Source organism: Haliotis rubra, unplaced genomic scaffold (genome assembly GCF_003918875.1).
Source record: "Haliotis rubra isolate DU_JTF1 unplaced genomic scaffold, ASM391887v1 Scf434, whole genome shotgun sequence".
NCBI classification, from domain to species: domain Eukaryota; kingdom Metazoa; phylum Mollusca; class Gastropoda; order Lepetellida; family Haliotidae; genus Haliotis; species Haliotis rubra.
This window is the reverse complement of record NW_025767118.1, coordinates 222,195-242,166: the sequence shown is the minus strand read 5'-3', so window position 1 is coordinate 242,166 and position 19,972 is coordinate 222,195. Positions and strand designations below refer to the sequence as shown.

At 43.5% G+C, this 19,972-nt stretch overlaps 1 protein-coding gene across 2 annotated transcripts in view; it reads left to right on the top strand.

The window, feature by feature from the left end:
- The first annotated feature begins 8,099 nt into the window (after positions 1–8,099).
- The window catches only part of LOC124289145 (protein OS-9-like), a 69,154-nt gene continuing 57,281 nt past the window's right edge, over positions 8,100–19,972 (top strand). The window contains exons 1-5 of one of the 2 annotated variants that reach the window (XM_046725748.1): positions 8,100–8,244; positions 9,382–9,555; positions 10,570–10,633; positions 12,049–12,125; positions 13,233–13,340. In XM_046725748.1, coding sequence (XP_046581704.1) covers positions 8,236–8,244; positions 9,382–9,555; positions 10,570–10,633; positions 12,049–12,125; positions 13,233–13,340 — 432 coding nt within the window. In that variant the 5' untranslated portion in view covers positions 8,100–8,235. Of the gene's footprint in view, positions 8,245–9,381; positions 9,557–10,569; positions 10,634–12,048; positions 12,126–13,232; positions 13,341–19,972 lie in introns of those variants that run through there. The other variant, XM_046725749.1, reaches the window with a different exon arrangement.

Sequence of the window (19,972 nt, the reverse complement as noted above, 5' to 3'; positions counted from 1 at the left end):
AACCAAATGACTTGTTTTGTGCCCAAGCCATCACTCTAGGAGAAACAAGTGTCAAACAACATCAAAAGTATCAACTTTGGATGTAAATGGAAACATTCAGTGTTCATTTTTATGTAGATTGAAGTGCTGAGAAGGCAAAACGACAAAACAAATGGCGGGACAAAATGGCGGCCATTTTGATTTTTTTTCAAAACAACATTATGTCAAATAATTTCTTTACATCCTAAATGGCTTTCGCAGACCCCACCACATATAATGGCCTGTAAAAACCTGATACCACAATCTGAGAGTATTACAGGCCTTTTCATGAGCCCAAGACATCATACTAACTGAAAATAGTGTCAAACAAAATCAGTACTGGGGGAGGCTACGATTTGAAATTTTTCAGCTGCCTCCTCCTGGACTATTACAGAAAGGTTTGGACGGAAGGTAAAATACCTTGGTTCATGGACTGTGTGTAGGCTGAGAAGGGATTACAGGTTAGACAGCTGACAGACATGAGCATATGCTAAGAGGACAGTAAATAATAGAGTTTGGACCTGTAAGTGAGTGAGTTTAGTTTTACGCCGCACACAGCGATATTCCAGCTATATGGCAGCAGTCTGTAAATAATTGAGTCTGGGCCAGACAATCCAGTGATCAACAGCATGAGCATTGATTTACATGATTGGGATATGATGACATGTGTCAACCAAGTCAGTGAGCCTGACCACATAATCCCATTAGCTGCTTCGTCTATGCATAGGTTGTTTAAGAGAAATTCTATGCCAGATTTTCACGTTGTTTCATAACACAGAATATAAATATTACACATGGAAGCTTGATAAGACTCAATTCACAGGTATTTGACCCAAACTGATTTTGTTGTATATGCATACAAGGTGAGGTAAGGTGAGGTGAGGTGAGGTGAAATTGGCCTTAATGTTGTGCTTAAGGACATTTTGCTCATATGACAAGGTGCATGCGTGTGTATGTGTGGCTGCTTGTACTAGTCCTAGCTCACTGAGATACCATGCCGCAGTTAAGCATGAATACCCCACTCAGACACATTATACTGACTCCAAGCCGACCAGTCCTTGCTGTACCCATTAATGCCGAGCGCCAGGCATGGAAAAACACGTACCATATTTTAACGTCTTCTGGTATGACATTACCGAGGATCGATCTTGTGACCTTCCACTCTCTGGGCGGACGCTCAAACCACTACACCATGGAGGTGGTTCCAAACATCAGAGAGACAGATTTGCTAAATTTGATTCTTGTTCAGAAGTTTGAAAATAAAAGCCCTTGTCATTCACGTAGGTTGTATCATATATTTCTATACTGTCATTAATTAAAACCTGGCAACAGACAGAAGGAAGAAATTCTAGTTGTAAGCCAGACAGTCAAGTCGGAAACCTAACTTCAATCTTTTATTCAAATATCCACAGAAGTCAGACTAAGACTGTATTTCTTATTTTAAGTCCTTTTAAAATGTGATCTTGATGGAGCAACTCCTGACTTGTTTTTGAACATATCTGATCAGCCTATTTTCATAGGGGTGGTGGTGTAGCCTAGTGGTTAAAGCGTTCACTCATCACGCCGAAGACCAGGGTTCGATTCCCAACAAGGGTACAATGTGTGAAGCCCATATCTGATATCCCTGCTGTGATATTGCTGGAATATTGCTAAAAGTAGCATAAAACCATACTCACTCACTATATTTTCATACTTTGGTTGGAATGCAAGTGTTAAAGCTATTGGATGAAGCTCCTCTAAAATCCTTGTTTTGGATTGATATGTTATGCCATATTTTAAGGCGTTTGTTGTTTAACCAAACCCAGCAGTATTCCATGTATCTGACAAGGGTCTGCAAATAAATCAGTCTGGACCAGACAATCTAGTGATTGACACTATGGGCAGTGATCATGTTATCAGTGTTGCTGACAAAGCACAAACCAGGTCACTATGAGTAACCATCCATTCCATTTCGTTGCTTTTTACAACCAGTGCTAATAGCTCGGGATTCCCAATAAAGTCACCTCTTACTAGCAATCAAGTGCTCGAATTAAATTCTCCCAACGATCCCCCAAGGACAACAATAGACACAAGTTAACACTAAAATGATTCACTTACAACATTCAACAACCAATGACAAGCCAACTTGAACTTCAGGCAACCTCAAGTTAACCCCCTGTATAATCTGGTACGACTCTGGCAGGAAGCTGTGGATATACAGGAAGACAATAGCACTTGAGCTTGACAGTCAATGGTCAATTGAAGCTAAATTATGATACTACATCACCTTATCATATCTACTAAATTTTCAACATACCATTACATACTTGACTGTTAGGAGAACGAGATGGCTGTTGTGAATACCTTAAGGAGACAATCTTATTTGCATTGCAAATTGATATGGATACCGTATAAAATGTAATAAGCCACCTAGGCATTTTCAGAAAAATTACAAAATTGTGGTTCTTACAGGGCTTCAAAATTTGTTTTAAAAGCCACTTGCCACAGGGCAAGTGACTTCAAGAAAGTAACTTGTCCTGGCTAATTTCTCAGTATACTACTCCTAAGCAGTTATTAATGTTCTCTTGTTATACTTCTCAATAGAATTTGAAAAACACCCAATTTCATCTTATGAAAACAGGCAAAAAGTCATTGCTGCCGGGTATTGTAATATACAACCTTCCAATTGAGCATGTGCTTAACGTGTTTTGAGTTGCATAGTTTAAAGATTTCGTACCCCTTCCCCACTGCTGTTTTCTGTAAAATATTTGTAATACATCTTTTAAAAAAATGTCATGTAAACTTATGGGCTTTTTGAGGATGTTCTTAAAGATTAATTAAAGATTCATCTTGCAGTTTGCCTGATGTTAGTGCAGGGCACTGAATACAGTGAATAAGGTACATATTTGACTCTCAGTGGAAAGAGATGGCTATTGTGAAAACTCTAAGGAGACAAATATATATAGTATGCTTAACAGCACAACACATGTATGATGATAAAATAAATTATTGTTGAAACTCTTCATCATTTGTGGCACTGGTTAGGGTGAGGTGTAATAAATATTGACTATCGGCAAAAAGTCTTGGAAACTAAATGAGGTGAGGTGAAATTGGGTTTAACGTCGTGCTTGAGAATATTTCGCTCATATGACGACATGCATGCGTGTGTATGCGTATGTGCGGCTGCTTGTACTAGTCCAGACTTAAGCAGGTTTTATAGTGCTAGCCCACTGAGATACCATGCCGCAGTGAAGCATGAATACCCTTCTCTGACACATTATACTGACTCCGAGCCGACCAGTCCTTGTACCCATTAATGCTGAGCGCCAGGCAGGGACCAACAAGTACCATATTTTAACGATGCAGTCTCCGGACGGAACCTTCTAACCTCGACGGACGCTCTAACAGCTACACCACAGAGGCGGTGGAAACTAAATGAATGGATACTGCCATTACTGCATAAAAGGTATCTCTCTGTCGTGAATTATTCCTGAGTCATGTTTACTCAAATCAGAAAATACTGACAAGCAATCGGTTCATATCACTGCGACTTTAGCACATGAAAAGAACACTGAACGAATACCAACATGACAGGTAACCATGGTAACATTAAACATCTGTAAATTCAATTTGAAATTTTCTTAAAGTTTCAAATACTTTATTAATTAATAAAAAATATATATATATTTACATCGGATAAGCTTGTTCAATATTCATAACATGGAACTTGATTTAATGAATGATTTAATGGGACCAGGCCACACTAAGATGATCAATGCATATGCAGTGAATTATATGTGCTTACATGTATGTATGTACAATTATGTACAAATGGTTTAACCACAAGGCTACCCTCCTAATTTTGTAAAGGGTTAACCATTCAGTCTGCAAGCTGAATGATGTCACATTTTCACTTCTCAACTGTTGTCAACAGCTGATCAATACACAGCTAGGGTTGGCCTGGTCTTTCACTGAAGACACCACACTCTCTGGCATTTAGGAGCACCTAATAATTAACAGGAAATAATCAAAGGCACTTTTTTACTGTTGGCCATCTTTCTCACTTTGTACTTTGTAGGGTGTTTTTTTTTTTAAGCAATTTAGTTGAAAGCACACCTCAAAGACACCCCAATCTTTGACTTTGAGACCATGATGTCCATTATAGCGTCGGTCTTCCAGCAGAAGAGGAATAATGACGCTCCTTCATATATGTGCTATTCATGGTCACATACCCAATATAAAAGTTTACAGTGGGAGTATCAGTGATCCAGTTATAGAGAAGTGGGTCTGCTTAATATGGGAAGAAAGCCTGAAGGAATGGACATCTCAGACCATTACCACTTTTATGACACCTGCAAGCACGTTTAGAGCTGACAAATGTTGAAACGTAATCAGAGTGAATTGGGATCTGAACCCACAATCACAGGTTCCTGGCATGTCCAAGGGACATAACTTTGGACAGCAAATTTTACATAGTTTGACTAGATGCAAGTGGAAAAAGTACTATAGCTTCTTCTGTATGTCTAACTCATAAAAATGCAGCTATTTATAATGACATTGCTGATTCTTGGCTGGGGTGGAAATAACTTTAAAATTGCTAGTGTACTCCGGTACAGTGGCACATGTAAAATCACTTGCCCTGATAATTTTTCCACTATACCTGCTGTTTTCTTGTTGATTTTTTACATAAAGAACATAATTAACATTGGAAAGTCAACTGGACACCGGTACAGTGTGATATACAAATTGGCTTGCCCGACAGAAAAAAACACTGGACTCGGGCGTCAGGCAATGGGTTATTTCCACCCCTGCTTGGTCAGTCATGACAGTCTGAGAGTTCTAAGTCCGGTATATTTCTGGTCTAATATGCTCAGCTTATAAAACTATATCAGTGATGGAATAACCCTGAAACTGTTTGAAACTCTACTTGCCCTAAGGTAACCTTTAACACTGACAAAACTGCTTGGGATGAGTAGGCTAGCGTTAATGTCTATCCCTGTAGTTCTTTTAACACTAAAATACAGAAAATGACGATAACAGCCAATAACATGTACCATGATATACACCAAACAGTATATAAAAGGGTTAAATTTAAAACATAAGCCCCTTTATTTGAAATTAAACGTCATATAAAAAAAAACATTACAAGGTGTAGATCCCACTATAATTATTACATTTACCACTGCAATGGCAAACCAATAGGCTATATTCTGACACAAAATTATGCAATATGCAGAATTCTATTTTGTGTCATACAATTATCTTTAATATCCAGTTAGGGCTGGTTGCAAGTAGAGAAGTATGTCAATTATGGACAACAATTGTGTCATTATACATAATTAATTCAGGCTGTATACTCCCCAAATGAGTGAGTGAGTTTAGTTTTATGGCATATTCAGCAATATTCCATCTATATGGTGGTGGTCTGTAAAAAATCAAGTCTGGACCAGACAATCCAGTGATCAACAGCATGAACATCGATCTAAGCAATTGGGATACGATGACAGTTCTCAACCAAGTCAGCGAGACGGACCACCTGATCTTGTTAATCACCTCTTACGACAAGCATGGGTTACTAAAGATCAATCTTCACGGGTCCTCCCCAAATGAAGGGAGTTAAAAGGGACTGAAAATGTTCAAAGACTTTAAGAATGGTTCCAATTGACTAAAAAATACATTAAAAACATGATATCAAAATATCATTTGCATTTGGAAAACACAAAATTTACCTCATGTGACTATACTCTCATACACAGCATCTCTCCTGATTACTTAATTTTGTCCAGTCAGCATTTTCATGTGACGTGTGTTTGAGTGAATGTCATGTTATGTCGGGAATATTTCATGCACGAATAACCAAAAAACGACGTTATATAGATATGACAACTCTGTGCAGCCATTCGTCTAGAACGTCAGGCTCATTTTTTACCTGGGAGTGTGATTTGTATCTGACTGCTCTGATTTGATTGCAATTACACACTCCTCTCTCTGACTGCCATCATCAAATAGCCCGCCGGTGATTCGCTGAATCTACCCATCATACATTGTAATGCTGAGGTAGACTTTGTTGACACAAATTGTGTACCGGAATACAAACGAATCATGGATTCACCCGTGTCTCAATTCGCGAATACTTACTGAAGCGTTCGTACAATATATATATATATATATCATACGTCTAAATAATTATTGCAGTCAATGAAAATAGTGGAATACTTTTGTTTGGCAAGTAATCGTAAATTCTTCGAATTTATGTTGAATTGTAACCACATTTTGGTGCTGTCTCTATTTGGTTATAAATAAAGCTATCAAACTACCATATCTATTCACTAAAGGAAGCATGTTTGACTATTATTCAAATGTTTTATCATCAGACTCACTATATTAAAGGTCGCAATCAACCTGTTAAGCAGTCTTATTGGCAGACAAACGGAGGAGGAAGAGAGGCAGTTTTTATGGATGTCAACTTCTTTATTATGAGGAACACAACGTTTCGGAGCATATCCTTACTCCTTAATTCATCAGAGTAGCGAGTGAGTGAGTTTAGTTTTACACTGCACTCAGCAATATTCCGGATATATTGCGGCGGTCTGTAAATAATCGAGTCTGGACTAGACAATCCAGTGATCAACAGCATGAGCATCGATCTGCGCAACTGGGAACCGATGACATGTGTCAACCAAGCCAGCGAGCCTGACCACCCGATCCCGTTAGTCGCCTCTTACGATAAGCATGGGTTACTGAAGGTTCATTCTAACCCGGATCTTCACGGTTTTCATCAGGTGAATTAATGGTATGGGGCAGAGAACATATATATGTACATGTACATGTAAGAATAGACTAATGCTTAGTCTCTGAATATATATAATTTTGATAGTAACAAACAAGCCCATTTAAATTGAAAAGGAGCCCCAGGGAGACCAGAGATTGAGGAAATCTAGACTTGCTTTATTTAGGGCTTTAGCACTGCAGAGAGAGAGCTTGGCAGTGGGGAAAATAATGTGGTTCAGGGACTGTGAGACAGACTAATGTAAGAACAACAAAAGTAATAAGACAACACAGACACTTATCATAGGCGGATCCAGAGGGTGGGGGGTGGGGGCACCCCCCTTTGGTGCTGAAAGTTTGTTAAATGACCATTGAAACTCGGGTGAAAATTAAATGTGCACCCCTCCTTTTCTCAAAAAAGCTGTATCCGCCCCTGGTTATAACAGTCAATCAGCACTGAATAGAAGCTAACACAGTTAATGTTGGCTTCCATTTGTTCTGTTATGTAGAGTGTATCTTTGTTGTCTTATTACTTTTGTTGTTCTTACATGTACGCTCACCTTTCGCAAAGGGAATGATATATACACATGTTCACCATATAGTCACATTCGACTCTTCGTTTGGTTATTGGTTTACATTTCTAAACAATTATAGGTAGTTGGTCTCTGCTTGTGGTGTTGGATTAGGAATCCTGTTGGACTTCAGTCTGTCTCAGATATCACAGTGTTATCTTGCGAAGAGGGAGGGAGCCGATCATTCATCAGACAGAAATGAGCAAGGTGAGACAAAACAGGCTTATATATGAGTGAGTGAGTAAGGTTTTATGCAGCCTTTAGCAATATTCCAGCAATATCACGGTGGGGACACCAGCAATGGGCTTCACACATTGTACCCATGTGGGAAATCGAACCCGGATCTTCGGCGTAATGATCGAACGCTTTAACCACTAGGCTACCCCACCGCCCGGCTTTTATGTGAGATCCAATGCCCCTTAATATAGTGGCACCTGGCATGGCACACAATTGCTTTGAATTAATATTTCAGGATATATAGGAAGCCTATTTTACATTGTTTTTTATTCCCGAAATTATCATTCCTCGGTTTGTTCTTGAAGCCAACCCTTTTCATTATGATGCTGCTAATAGAGACAGTCTCATAAAGTTACATAATGTTACAGGAAACAATCATCAAATTTGTTTTGTGATACCGCCTTTGATCGTTGGTATTTAATATAAGTTAGGACATCGCCAGATTGTTATTTGTTCGGAATTGTTATTTCGAATCATGTTTCCCGTCCACGTTTTGGAATCTCTGATTTACAGGTGCTTCAAAATGGCGACCAAAACAAACAGGCTTTTGCGATTATGTGGTCTCCTGGTGCTGCTTCTACCGCAGTCGAAGTCATTCCTTGATTTTGAGGAGTTAAAATCTACTCACTATGGTATAGATATTGTCAACGTGCCCGTAAAAATGGGACAGGTTTGTAAAATATGATGCTGGAGCCAAATTGTAACGAGATGTCATATCATAATTAACATTAATAATTCCACCGTATGAAATATTTGTGTTCATTAAGACAATAACAATTTTTGGGGGCGTAAAGACACGCTGACATATTATACTTTGCAGCTTCTGCTAGGGCCACCAGTGTACATATTAGTTAATTATGTCATTAACATGTTATCAGTTCATGAATGAGATAAACAGTGATGACATGCAGTTAACATGATCAAGTTCATCTTGAATGAGTTCGCTCGGTAAAATGCACTGCTCCCCTAGTTAAGTATTTTTAAACATTTGTAGCATATGTGCTCACTCAGCATGTTTTTTGTATGTTTTATTAGCTTCCTTTATTTTAGCATATTTTTTATGCTCTATATTCTTTTAATTAAAATGTAATCCACCCACCTTGTTCTCAAGGCAAACCTTTTCACCTATACATTGGGTGTGTCAACTTAAAAGTATGTATGAATTCACAGTGCTGAGTCTGTCCCTTAAACATACCAGAAAATATGATCATGGGTTCAAATTCTGGTTCAGGATTGTGTTTGTAGGTTTCACTAAAGTGGTCAGAGATTTGCATTACATCAGGCTTCCTTCCCACGTTTACATATTTGAATATTTGACACAGTTTGAATATTTCTACCAAGGGCACGTTATCCACGATATATCCTGGCTGTTTTAGATGATCAACTTGATCAATGGTCTTTTTATTCATGTTCATTCCGGTCATGAAATGGGCCTTTCATCTCTTCAAATAAAATCAAGTGTGGATGTTCATAAGATTCTTGTGTAAGAAGTTACAAGAACAAAAATAGCCCAAAGGGTTGCCAATGAGTCTTGAAGAAAATATATTACCTGAAATCAGCTGATCCATACTCAGCATATTTGCGTTTCACATCAGCAAGGTCAGATGCTTTTATCATAACACATTTCCACTGTGCGTCAGGAATTATCATGGTGTGTGAAGGTTTGTATTTCAAGTTCTGTCAAGACATCCCTGACTGTTTGCAGTGAACTGAAACAGAGCTGCTGAAAATATATTTTTCACCAATTACAATCATAGAATATATTCTTTATCAGTTTATTATCAACCTTTTACCCTTTTTATTTCAGGAAGTGCCTGGCAGTGTTGTGCAGCTGAGTTCAAAGTTCGGCCAGGCGTACCAGTGCAGCTTCCCAAACCAGGTGGAGCAGGAGAAACAAAAGGAAGAGGAGGAGAAGCTGGCCCTGGAGACCGGGATACTGCAGCTACTGAAGCCCTTCAAGACACAGGGCTGTCTTTTTCAAGGTGAGTTCGAATCCCCACATGGGCACAATGAAGACCATTTCGGGTCCCCGGCCGGATGTTGCTGGAATATTGCTAAAAGCCCCAAACTCGTCAGTGTACAATGTGTGTGTGGAGCCCATTTCTGGTGTCCCCCGCCATGATATTGCTTTAATTAGGTTTAAGGAACTGCAAAAATACTGATGAATGTGGAAATGCTTGGTTAAAAGTTAACCACATTGACCTTTTTTAATTTTGTTTATGAAAGAGTTTGTTTCAAATCGCCAAAAGTTGTGGATATGGCAGTGTATGAAATAAGGCCCATCCGACCGCCCCAGATGGGCTAGATTTCTGACGGACGGGCTAAATTCACAGATAGCCAGCCCGATGGTCTGGTAAACAATTTAGATAACATGTTCCATACATCTGAATAAATTCACCGTACCTTAAAATCTATTTTTCAATTTGAACTTTGCATTTAGACTTGACATTTACTGTTTGAACATTGAACTATCGTATTGCAAGCTCAAAGCACTGCGTTGACATATATCATCCTTAAAACAGCGTCTAAACAATAACTTAAAATTGAGTTATTCTCTTTGGATTGTCTGGTCTGGCTAAATCCATTTTGGGCTGGTAACATTTTGAAGTTACCAGCCCTGATGTCTGGCTGGGCTTTTGACTTATTTCATACACTGGATATGGCACAGTGGATAGCTTCGTGGTTAAAGTATTCACTCATCATGCTGAAGGCCTGGGTTCGATTCCCTACATGAGTACATTGTGTGAGACTGATTTGTCACCTATTGTTGGATTTCCGCAAAAATTGCCAAAAAGTTCTCATGGAAAAAGCATTGGAGTAAAGATCGTTCATTTTAGGATTGTGCATTATCACAAGTGAGCTTGTCATGCATACTGATCATGTGGATATTGAAATGTTTGGGTGTGTTTGGTTTCAATTTATTTGTACATTAAACATTGTTGTCATTTGACATGAACATAGTATACCAGCAACTTGAAATATACTTCTGTTGCAGACTAAAGACTGGTGGAGTTATGAGTTTTGCTATGGAAAGTTTATCCGACAAATGCACATTGAGGGTGAGTACAAGTGCACCTATAGACAAAGTCGTAACGTACAATCATTACAGCACTGCTATCTTTTGTAGCCAAGATAGTTGCGGTCACACTTCTCAGTAAAGCTCTTGACATTATTTGATTCAATCCCCACAGCTATTGGTGCTTGAGAGATTGATTGATTATTCGGTCAACCAATCGATCTTGCTTGCATCAGCGATTATAGATGGGCTTGTGAGACTAATGAATATTCATAAAAAATGAAAACAGCAATGAAAACAACATATATCTGTGCATGCCTCGACAGAAGTATCCTTCATCATCTTTAATGCGGTGTTAATCAGTGCCTGTTTTATTTGCACAGTGTAAAGATTGTGGCCTGTTATTGCCCACATAGGTTTTGTGGTGGGGTTTTCGATTACAATCATTTATTGATCGATTACTGAGCTTCATTTATCAATCAACAATTGTTGCTATGCTATCCATCTGTCACTTCAGTGAAAATAATCAAAGTGCAGTGTGCGAAATTTATGCTAGTCCTGTGGTCCCTGGCTTGTAAAAATTCATCAGGAGCACTAAATGATAAGTTTGCAGTGGTCCTGGTGGCCAGTAAATTTTGTATTGATGGTAAAGTAAATCTACACATGTTAATTTTTCCTTATCCTGACTAATGATCTTCAGCTTATCTCCCTTTCCTCTTCGAATGGACCAGTGAAGTACAGACAGGACCACTAATTATTGTCCACTTACTGGTCCTGTGGAAAATTTTGAAAGGTTTCTTTCTCCAAAACAAAGCGCTTTGTAAAATCATCCCCATGTGACTGTGAGAGATACCCCATGCCCCATAGCATTGTCGTCACTGTTTGGTTGTGTGCACGCAAGGCTTGTGCGATTGGCTTGTTAGTAAACTTAAGCTGCACTTGAGTGACATCAATGGTTTTCGAAGACCTGATTGGTAGTATATGGTAGTGTTGGTTTGTTTTAAGTAAACTCATGGGTATGAAAGTATTGAACGGCCACAACACATCTCTTTATTACATAATGCATTATTCATTTTATTGTACAATATTTTGTACAATAAACATGCTAGGCTAACAATCTCTGGGGGGTATTTTGGGGTATTCGAGGCACACTGGAATAATATAACATTGAGACCTGCCATACTCTTTCCATTTGGGGGACGCTGTGAAGAGTTGTGTCCCCTGAAAATGCCAGCAACATGAGATTGCAGCTTCGAATGCCAGTTTAGCCCAGTAACATTTCCAGGTTTGTCAGCACCATCAATATACTCAGGGTTTGACCATATGGTAAACATCTGACACCTCCATTAGCTCTTCTTTCACATTAAGCTGACACACTGTGATATATATGGAATACTGTTAATATAACTGGTGTTGAACCAAATCACTCACTCACTTGTCCTTTCTATTTGATTACAGAAGGAAAAGTCAAAGGCGAAGTCATTTACCTTGGCCATTATGAATCAGATTTTGATTGGGACAATGAGACTTTAAAGGTATTGTGAAGAATGTTTTAGTATCATAATTTAACAAAGTTGATAAAAAAGTTTGTTGCTGTAAGATGCTTGTCTTTGATGCTGGAACTAATTGTACAGAGTTGCCTCCTTTAGTCATAAAGGATCCGCTGGTTGTGATGGAGCTGGGACAAGCAGCACAGGTGGGTCCTGAGTAAGACCTTGGTCCCCACAGAACTACCTGGTGCCTTAGTTAATCACTTGCTATATTGTTTAAGGGCAGTAGCAAAAAAACAAAAGTACCTCATGCATGCATTTCTTTTGGGCTATGCAAGCATTCTTCTTACTTTTATAGGGGGCGGTGGGGTAGCCTAGTGGTTAAAGCGTTCGCTCGTCACACCAAAGACCCGAGTTCGATTCCCCACTTGGGTACAATGTGTGAATAAGTGGCGTAAAACAAAACTCACTCACTCACTTTTACTTTTATATGTTTGATTAAAGATAGAGCTCCAGTGGTTTTCAGTGTTTTCATGATCAGATCAGTTAAATCTGTCAAAATAGTTTTTTGCCAAGGCTGAGGTAAAACAATTCCCAAACAGACATTTTGCACCCAACTCTTGAGGCCTAAAATGAGAATGGCTGGGTAAGAGGGAGGCAGGTCCACAGGTAGTACATCATCCCAGTCCTATCTATATAAGTTGTGTGGAAAACCTCAGACAACTTTACACAAACAACCCAGGATTTGTCATCACCATGACTGTGTTATTGACAATAGTAGTAAACATTGACAAACTGGCTCCGATTTCTTGAAACAAACTTAAGTCTGAGTTTTGACTTGAGTTCGAGTTTTTACTCAAATTTGAGAAAACGCAGGAAAATGCATTTCACAGAATGAACTGAAATCGGTATTAAACTCAAACTATAGAAGATAATTTGAGTTTGGTGGATAGATTACTTTAGTTGTTTGGGCTTTTATATTTAAAAACTGCAGTCGAGTTAAAAATTCAGCTGTTCCAAATTGTGAACTCAGTTTGAGATTTGAGTAAAAACTTAAGTTTGTTTCGAGAAATGGGGTCCTGTTTTACTTCAGGCCTTCTAGCCACTCCTAGCTGGATCATACGAGTGACAGTATGATATCTATATTTGCAGGACCAGCGCCTGAAGACCAAGAGCTTCCAGAGCAAGTACCACAGTCAGAGCTATACAAATGGTTCTAAGTGTGATCTTACTGAGGCAGGGCGCAGAGCTGATGTCAGGGTTAGTAGCAACTGAACTTAGTTAAAATCCAGGTTAGAATGGTTCTTCAGCAACTCATTCTTGTAGTAAGAGGCGACTAACGGGATCAGGTGGTCAGGCTCACTGGCTTGGTTGACGCATGTCATCGTATCCCAATTGCATAGATTGATGCTCATGCTGTTGATCACTGGTTTATCTGGTCCAGAATGATTATTTACAGACCTCCGCCGCAAGCTGGATTCTTTTTCAGAAGAAGTCCTCCTTGGGGTACATATAAGCATTAAAATGTCCATTTTACAAGCCTACGACAGTTGTAACAATATTTCAATAAAATATTTTACCAAACAAAAAACTCGTTATGTGTGGTGAGACCACCCTTACAGGGCCCCCTAGAGGGCCCCCTACAGCCAAGAGCAGGTAACTCTGGCTGTGTACCTCGTACCTCACTTTTCATGCTGTCGTCGGCCGTGTAGGTCGATTGCATGGTCCAGCTTCTGAATAAGAGAGCGATGAGTGAGATAGAGTCAAATCCTGTATGTATGGTTCCTTTTTTTTAAACTCGGGCGCTAGCTGGAATCTTTATATGACTTTTTCATTCATGATTTGTTGTAACTTTACCGGCGTGTTCGCTGTCTCCAGCCACGTGGCAGGCAAGATGATGGACCCGCTGGGTCCCGTTTGCTTTCCTTCTCCTGGCTTTAGAAAAAGCCTTGTAGTCGGGTCGTAGGGGCTGATATTTCATTTTGTAGATTATACTTGCCTAAATTCCTCTTTTTCCAGGCTTTAGGTAAGTTTTTGCTTGAGTGTTTTAAATTGTGGCGTTTGCATTAATGGCTCACACATGTTGCTCTTTGTCACCTATAATGCAAGTGCGGCTTTGCTATTATGGCTTTGTGCTAGTATTTAATAGCTTTGCTGTAACAGTTAAAATATCGCCCGGCGTTGTATTTTGTTCTGTTTTGTTGTGTGCATATTATATTATATATATCGTACAGTCCTTGCTATTGTCATAAGCGTGGTTCTGTTTTTGCAGCCCAAGGGGTGTGTCACCTGTAGCGGCAGTTTGTCGCCTCAGGATCGCCACCTGGTTTGCTTCGTTGTTTAGCCGGAGGAAGCCCATGACCCGAACAAGGTTGTTCTATGTGTCAGGCTTTCTTCCCCGCACCATCAAGTCCAGGCGTGCTGATTACATGTTCTACACGTCCTTACTTCAGGCGAGGGGACATTTGGGGTCAGGAGCCTCTAAAGACAAAGATAAAAAGCAAAGAAAGGAAGGCTTCGGGCTCTCTTTTGGGGATGCTGCTCTAAGCGGGCGAGGTCGCGGGGCCTCCGGCTCCTTCACCTGCCATCCCCTCAACATCACAGGCACCTTCCCCCCTCCTGTCCCTGTTTCTAACCAGCTAACAATTGATTTACTTTCTGATATATTGCAGAAGCAGATGGATTCGGTCCACACTCTAGTGGCTGACGCGATGGCTGGCCTCCGTCGGGAGATTGGCGTCCGGCCAGGTACGGGTGTGTGTTCCGGGTCTATGGCGGGCAGTGCTCCCAACCTTAGCTTAGGCTCTGGTGTGGGGGTTTCTGTCGGGGGTATGTCGGCTCCGAGTCTCATCTCGGTTGCTGGCCACCCTTCCGCTGTAGTAACTACTACCGGCCCGAGCCTTGGCTCTGGGTCTGGTCCAGTAGTTAGTGCCGGTTTGGCAGGCTCAGCCCCTGTAGTTGCCGCTACTTCACATTTGGTCCCACCGCTTGCACCGGCTTGGCCGGGCCATTCGGTGTCGGGATCAGTTTGTCTACCATTGAGGAATCCCAGCACGGGCTCTTCCTCGTCACGCCACCGCGACTCAGTGTCGAGTCTTGGGTCAGGTGTGCCGGGCAACCCGGCTCTGCTCGAGCCTTTGTCCCTCTCTGTAGACCCCTCGGATGATCCCTCTGAGCTCTCTCTGGTTACAGAGACCTCACTCATTGAGGATCGATTCGAGGAGGCTATGGAGGAGGATGAGGGTCGGGAGGAGTTGAGGCACGCCTTTGGTTTTAAAGCTCGGTGCGTCCCTGAGGCAGATACGGGGCGTGTGCCTCTGTCCCGCCCCCAGGTAGTGGTCAGTACTGGCACCCGACCCTCAGGAGTTTAGCCTCCAGGGAGGCTTTTGCTCCCACCAAGGTAGGGGACACAAGGCTGCGTCTATTACCCTCAGTCTTGTCTGAGGTAATCAACCCCTCCTCTGTGGTACCAGGTCCAGGTTGATTTGCCAGAACTTGACCGTCGGTACCTCATGGGGAGGCTTGCCTTTACAATCCCCAGTGGTTGGCGATTGTGTTTTACGCATCCGTGCGCCTGGGGGTTCATCAGAAGTAATTCTATGGCTTCAGCCAAGCAAGGTCGCCGGCTTCCGCCGTTCCGCGACTAACGCTACAGCGCTTAAATCGCCCTATCGATCCTTTGAAGAGCAATACCGCAATGCGGTTCAATGCCTCAAAGTGACGATCCATTCGCCCTACATCTCGGTGTTGCAGAGAGGCAACTACTGGATGTGGGTGGGGTGGAAGAAGATTAGCCTCCCTCCACCTTGGCTAAGCAATTAACGGAGGTACAGACACATCTGGCGCTATTCTATCAGGTCGTCGGCTTGCCAAATGATGTCGGGTGGTGATGGGCCTCCGTCGGCTTGTGGCTTTCATTGGCGAGGTATTAGCCTGCCACGCAACAGGCTCTGCTGGCTGCCATTCCGGATGGGTTCTACCCTGTTCCCGGGGCAGCTACAGTAGTCCGGGAGGCAGCGGGAGGCTGTCTCAACCTTCAAGGACTCTAAGCCCTTGCTGGAACAGCCTCACATGTCGCTGGCGGCCCCGGTTGTCTCCTCCATATCCTTCTGCGGCTAAGGAATCTGTTAAATGGGCTCAGCCCTTGCAGTGTAGCGGAGGGTAAGGGCAGAGAGCAAGGGCAAGGGCAAGGCCATGGCTTCCCCACCAGCCTTTTCAGAGGAAGGGGAAGTCAGCCCGGCTTCCCAGCTATAATTCCTCCGGGCCCTTGTTGGTACCAGACCAAGCAGTGGGAGTACTGCCGAAGTCAGGTATTCAATGTCTCATGCCACATATCCCTGTGGGTGGTCGACTTTCCCTCTTCCTGTCGGAATGGGAAAAGTCACGTCAATCCCTGGGTCCTGTCCACACTCAGGGAAGGCCACATGCCACAGTGGAGCGCGAGACCCACCCCCTTCTCCGGGATCTGTTGCACTCCAGTGCGGCTGCCCTAGAGAGGCGGCAGTGCTCCGTGCCGGTCAGTCAGTTGCTGGACAAGGCAGCCATAGAGGTGGTTCCTGTGGGACAAGAAATGTTGGGTTTTACTCAACTTATTTCCTTGTCACCAAAAGGAGCGGAGGGTTCAGACCCATTCTAAACCTCAAAGGTCTGAACGACATGTTAGAGGTACCGTCCTTCAAGATGGAAACACTGCGTTCGATGATTTCGCCTGTGGAGAAGGGAGATTGGCTCACGTCAATGCGACCCTAAAAGACAGCGTACTTCCATGTCCCTATACTTGAGTTCAGGAAATACCTAAGGTTTTCCTTCGACGGGAGGTGCTATCAGTTTCAGTACTCCCCTTGGCATCTCCACAGCCAAGGGTGTTCACCAAACTCATGCTAATTCCAGCTCAGGTAGCCAGGTCACAGGGCAGGTGCTGTCACCCGTGCCTCTAGACGATTGGCTCCTTAGATGTAAGCTTGCCACTAACTTGAGTCGAGTTGCGACACTTTCTGTGATGAGTATTCTCACCAAGTTGGGCTGGATTATCAACCTCAAGAAATCAGAACTGGTTCCCACCCAGGATCTGGTGTTCTTGGGAGGGCGAGATTCCGAGACAGCGAGGCATAGTCTCCCTGTCTCGGGACCGCATCACCAAAGTCCAGAGAGTTGTGTTACAATTTCTCGAGTTCCCCAGGGCCTCAGCTCGGACTTGGCTCCAGTTGCTAGGCAACATGGCGACAGCGGTGGACATCGTTTAGCGCCCGGTTGAGGATGCGACCCATTCAGCAGGCTCTAGCTCGAATGTGGGTCCACACCCAGGGTTACGAGTTGATTCTCCACACTCCAGGTTGGCTAATTCCTCATTTACGGTGGTGGACACTGGCAGGGAATTTATCCAGGGGGCTCCCTTTGGACATCCCATCGCCAGATCTCTCAATTCAGGCGGACGCTTCCCTCAGGGGTGAAGGCGTGCTGGGCGCCCTGTCGGTCTCAGGCCTGTGGTCACAGAAGCGGCGCAACTGCACATCAATGTGCTAGAATTGAGAGCAGTCAGGTTGGTGTTCAACCGACTTCGGGAGCAGGTTCAAGGCCGTGTGGTCCGTCTCGAGATGGACAACCAGACGGCAATGACCTACATCCTGAAGCAGAGGCGGTCACGGTTTCCCGTCTCTTCTGCAGGAGGCATGGCAGTTTCTGCTCTGGTGCGACCAGTTCGACATCACCGGGTAATGCCGGTTTATCTCCCTGGGGCGGACAACGTTGAGCAGATGCACTCTTGTCGTGTATCCTGGCCCCACCACGAGTGGATGCTCCATCGGGGATATTGAGGGCTATCTCCCAGTTGTTCGGGTCGTTCCAGGTGGATCTGTTTGCATCTGGGGGGCGAACCAGATTCCGGTGTTTTGCTCTCGGATACCGGATCCGAGGAAAGCCATCGCCCAAGGCGCTTTCCAGCTCAATTGGACGGACAGGGTTCTGTGGGCGTTCCGCCACTACCCTGATTCCCAAAGTCCTCTTGCAGCTTGCCACCCAACCAGCTCGACTTCTTGTGCTCCTTGCACCTTTGAGTCGGCTCAAAGCTGGTTTCGGTACTACTCAGGTTTCTGGCTCAGCCTCCTGTACTATTACCCTTTCGACCCGGACTTACTATCCCAGAGCGGAGCCGCACCGAATCCCAGGATTCAGTGGGTGGCCTGGCCTCTGTCGGAATAGCCTCCATAGCGGAATTCCTGCACCAGTTGCAGACACAATTCTGGCCAGCGGAGGGATTCGATAAGCGTTCAGTATGAGGATAGATGGGCCTGTTATGCGGCGCTGGTGTGTGCGGCAGAGGATTCTTGATCCCTTTTCTTCAACTGTAATTGAAGTACTGGAGTTCTTGCAGTCTCGGTTAGAAGCCCGGTTTAGCGGCGTCTACTATCCGGGGCTACTCCACGGCAATCTCTGCCTTCCATATCCTGCCGACGGTGCTCTCTTGGGGCAGCACCCTCTAGTACAGGCGCTTTTTAGGCGTGGACAGAATCCGTCCGACTGTCCGGGCGGATTAGTCCCCGTGGGACTTGTCAATGGTTCTTGATTGGATGTCGGTCCTCTCTTTCACGATCTGTCGTCTCTTTCACTCCAGCTGTTAAGTTGGAAGGCTGCCTTTCTTGTGGCGTAGCGTCTGGCAGGCGGTAGGTGATATCCATGCGATGTCAGCGGATCCTGCTCTGACTGTCTTTCACAAAGACAGAGTCAGTATTCGGTTGCCAGACTCCCTGCCGTCCTAAGGTCGCGGCTGCTTTCATATAACCCAAGCCCTATTGAACTGCCAGCTTTCACTCAGCCTCCATCGTCCGGTGCCTCTCTTACGTGCTCACGTCTTAGATGTCCGTAAGACTCTCAAGGCTTATATCAAGCGAGCGGCTGCTATCAGGAAGATAAGCAGCTGTTCTGTTGTTATGGCGGTGGCAAGGCTGGTCTTCCGGCGAACAAGCAGACCATTTCTGGGTGGCTTGTCTCTGCCATTTGTTGAGTTACTCTTACAAAGATTAACCATCCCTCAGGGTTTAAAGGCTCATTCGGTTAGGGCAGTGGCGACATCAAAGCATGCGCCGCGGCACTGCCCATTGAGGAGATCTGCTCAGTGGCTATCTGGAGCCGACCGAATGCGTTCATCCGCCACTATCAGCTGGACAAACATTCACGGGGCGTGCTCGGTTTGGCCAGAACAGTTCTCACCAGTGGACAGTGTCATATTGATTCTCTAACGAATGAGCCTTAGAAATCGCGTTTGCTTTCTCATGGTGTAGGTGTTAATAAATTCCTCAATTTTTATCGATTGGTGGTATCACTTTGGTTGGTGGTTTTACCGTATGTAGCGATTATCACTTTCAAGCTACAGTCATTGTGTTCATCCCTGCACCAGCGGCTGGTTTGGGTTGCTGAGGGATATATATTGGACTTCGCCCATACTTTCCCTCCCATTTTGATGGTTGGGGGTGGGACTTGCGTCAGTCTTTCTAAATTCCACCAATAGCCTATCGGCTGAGGCTCCTTTTCCCCGCATGCCACGCCCCATGCCAGATTGACATCAGCGGTCAGGTGACTAGGTGATGTACTTTCTCTCTCTGTCGCGGCCCGACATTGCCTTGACTGAACTAGGGGTATGTTAGGCAGACAGAATAATGCAGCTCGACTCAACATGTCGTTGGGAGTCTGTCTTATGCTTATATGTACCAAGGAGGACTTCTTCTGAAAATTTTACAAACCTGGAGAGGTTATGAATTCTTTGAAGAACAGTCCTCCTTGGGTATCGCGACATCCCTCCTCATTCTGTCTGACACGTTCAGCATGAAAAGTGAGGTCACGAGTGACACAGCCAGAGTTACCTGCTCTTGGCTGTAGGGGGCCCTCTAGGGGGCCCT